The sequence below is a fragment of the Lathyrus oleraceus genome, chromosome 4 (assembly GCF_024323335.1).
Source record: "Lathyrus oleraceus cultivar Zhongwan6 chromosome 4, CAAS_Psat_ZW6_1.0, whole genome shotgun sequence".
NCBI classification, from domain to species: Eukaryota; Viridiplantae; Streptophyta; class Magnoliopsida; order Fabales; family Fabaceae; genus Lathyrus; species Lathyrus oleraceus.
In genome coordinates this window covers 257507688-257510961 of record NC_066582.1, presented here as the reverse complement: position 1 = coordinate 257510961, position 3274 = coordinate 257507688, and the positions used below count along the sequence as shown (strand labels likewise).

General features: G+C 40.6%; 1 protein-coding gene across 1 annotated transcript; it reads right to left on the bottom strand.

The window, feature by feature from the left end:
• Positions 1-877: 877 nt before the first annotated feature.
• On the bottom strand, positions 878-2978 carry LOC127136955 (uncharacterized). Its single transcript, XM_051063460.1, has 4 exons — positions 2598-2978; positions 2185-2460; positions 1665-1950; positions 878-1599 (listed from the first exon to the last, which is right to left on the bottom strand). Exons 1-4 carry the CDS (start codon positions 2976-2978, stop codon positions 878-880), a joined length of 1665 nt encoding a protein of 554 aa, XP_050919417.1.
• Positions 2979-3274: the final 296 nt, after the last annotated feature.

Sequence of the window (3274 nt, the reverse complement as noted above, 5' to 3'; positions counted from 1 at the left end):
CCTGATCCTCTGGTGCAACAACTATCTGATTGTATCCAGAGTAACCATCGAGGAAGCAATAATAGTCATGACCGGCTAACCTTTCCAACATCTGATCAATGAATGGTAGGGGAAAACGGTCCTTCCTTGTGGCAAGATTCAATCTTCTATAATCGATGCATACCCGCTATCCAGTGACTGTCCTTGTGGGTATCAACTCATTCTTCTCATTTTTTATCACAGTAGTTCCACCTTTCTTTGGCACCACATGAACTGGACTTACCCACGAACTATCAGATATGGGATAAATCATCCCTGTATCTAACAGTTTCACCACCTCTTTTCTGACTACTTCCTTCATTGCTGGATTAAGTCGTCGTTGAGGTTGGACAACCGGCTTGTGATCATCTTCCATGAGAATTTTGTGCATGCATATTGTAGGGTTTATTCCCTTCAAATCTTCAATAGACCAGCCAATAACACTCTTATGTTCTTTTAAAACTTTGACAAGCTTATCTTCCTGAAGAACTTCTAGATGTGAACTTATGATGGCCAAGCACTTACTCTCTGTGTCTAGGAAGACATATTTGAGGTTCTCCGGTAGTTGTTTCAATTCGGTCCCCTTCTTTTGTTCATCTTTCTTTTCTTCAACTAAGGGTTGCCTTAAATCTTCCCACCGATTGTGTCGATAACCTTTAAAAGGTGGTGATGCTTCCATCATGGCTACTACTTCCATATCTTTCTCGTTAACTACTTCCTCTTCGTTAAAAATTGATAAGCTCAACACCCTTTCCAAGGGTAATTTTTGTGTTGTCAAGCAATCTTTCTTCTCACATATTTGATCAATTGTCTCAATATGTTGACTAGTGAAAACCTCATCCTTGTACTTCATGGTGTTTCACACATCAAGTTTTAACTCTTCATCATACACTTTCAAAGTCATCGTGCCTTCTTCTATGTCGATCAAACATCTCCCGGTCTCTAAAAATGGTCTCCCCAAAATGATTGGTACCTCTTCATCTTCCGGCATTTCCAAAATGACAAAATCCACCGGAAACACAAACTTGTCGATCTTTACTAGCACATCTTCTACTATCCCATACAGTCTCTTCACATAGTGGTCAGCAAACTGGAGTGTCATTCTGGTATCTTGAACTTTACCTATCCCCAATCTCTTATAGATGGATAGCGGCATAAGACTTACACTCGCTCCCAAATCAATTAGAGCTTTCTTGAAGGATCTATCTCCAATGGTACACGGAATAGTCACAGACCCTCGATCCTTCTTTTTCACCGGAACCTTCATACCCTGCAAAATGGCACTACAAGTTTCCGTTAGAATAATCGGGTTAGTCTCTACGGTCCGTTTCTTCGAGATGATATCTTTCATGAACTTTGCATAGGTAGGCATTTGCTCAAGCGTCTCCAAGAACGGAATGTTTAGCTCAAGCTTTTTAAACATCTCCAAGAACTTCTCAAAGTTTTTCTCATGCTGCCCTTTCTTCTTATTTCTTGTTGGGAATGGCAGTTTGACGGTCGATTTTGGATCTATAACTTTATCTTTGACCACTCTTTCATCACTAGTAACCTCTTCATTTGCAACCTCATTTTCTTTTATCTCTAGATCAACTTCAAGCAATAAGTCTTCTTCTTCAGAATCTTCTCAGGTACTTCTTTCGACTTACCATTCCTTGTGGTCACCGCATTCACATGATTATTTTCTCTTGGATTAGTAACCGTAGAACTTGGTAAAACGCCATGTTGTTGAGAACCAGCTAGTTGTTGGGCTATCTGACTCATATGTATTTCAAGATTCTTAATTGAAGCACCTGTGTTTTTTAAATTACTTCGAGTCTCTTCTTGAAATTGAGAGCTTTGAGCGGCCATCTTCTCAATGGCAAGCTCCCAATCAGCTTTTCTTGGTACCTGTTGCTGAAACTGTTGTTGAGGTTGTTTATACAATTGTTGTTGCTGAGGTCAAAATTGTTGTTGCTGTGGTTGGTTCTGCACATTTCCTTGTTGATCCTTCCATGAGAAATTTGGATGGTTTTTCCAACCCGGATTGTATGTATTTGAATAAGTGTTGTTCTGCCTTAGAAACTTGATCTCCTCAATTTATTGTGCGGTTGCAACGCAATGTGCGGTAAGATGAGGTCCTCCACAAATTTCACAATTACTAGCTTGAGTTGGTTGAACCGGTTGAACCTGTGCCACAGTTTGAGTATCAATAGCCATCTTCTTCAGTCTCCTTTCTACTTCAGCTGCTATTTGATCTTCCATCTTCACCACTTGACTTGCCAATTTCAGGTCAATTATCCCTTCGGGTTGACTAACACTGCGGTCATACAACTCCAGGTGCTCATTGGCTGCAATGGCTTCGATAATCTTTTTAATACCAGTGGCTGTTCTAAAGTTAGTTGAGCCACCAGCTGCTGTGTCAATGAGTTGCTTAGTCTTCATCCGAAGACCATTTACAAAATTCTGCATTTGCTCCGTTGCATCCATATTATGAGTAGGACATGCAACAAAAATCGTTTGAACCTCTTATACGCATCTCCACGTGACTCTCCTTCCTTCTGTTTAAAGTTCATTATGTCGTACCTCTTTTGGATGTATACAGAGGCTGGAAAGTACTCGTTGAGAAAAGTTGTCTCCATCTGTTGCCAAGTTGTGATGCTTCCAGCAGGTAAAGAGTAGAACCACTCTTCAGCATCTTCTGACAATGTGAACGGAAACATGACCAGCTTCTTAGCTTCCTCAGAATGCCCCTCAATCTTTAACGACGTAGTCATAGTCAGAAACCTTTGCAAATGCTTGTTGGCATCTTCGTTAATTTTTCCTGAGAAAGGTCTCCTTTCTAGTTGCCGTATCGTTGAGGGGTGAAGTTGAAAGTGGGCAACATTGACTGGTTGATTTACGATTGTCATCCTTCTAAGCGGGGCATTTGCTCCCCCATAATCGCCTAATAGTCTCTCCACAGGAGGTGGGGCAGCTGCCATAGTTTTAGACTCGGTATCCGAATTTTCAGAATCAGAGTGTTCCGAGTGAATTGAAACGGTTCCCTCTTTCTCAAAATCAGAAACTATCAACGGTTCTTCTGTCGCTTCCAGTCTATCGTGTCTGGCTTTTCTGATTCGTGCTCGCAACGATCATTCTGGTTCTGCGTCAAAAAGAAATTCAGCTGAGGCCTTACCTCGCATAAAAATATTAGATAATTGTTAGGATAAGCAGAGTGAAATAAACAAATAAAATAAAATAAAGTAAAATTTTAGTTGCAGAGCAACAAAATTCCAAT

What these genes read in the sequence shown, in the direction of transcription:
- LOC127136955 (XM_051063460.1), bottom strand. Translation starts at nt 2,978, where the DNA reads ATGGCAGCTGCCCCACCTCCTGTGGAGAGACTATTAGGCGATTATGGG. An exon ending in ATACTCAAACTGTGGCACAG is followed by an intron (nt 1,951 to 2,184) that starts GTTCAACCGGTT and finishes TTTTGACCTCAG; the next exon opens with CAACAACAATTGTATAAACA. An exon ending in TGCGGTGACCACAAGGAATG is followed by an intron (nt 1,600 to 1,664) that starts GTAAGTCGAAAG and finishes AAGTTGATCTAG; the next exon opens with AGATAAAAGAAAATGAGGTT.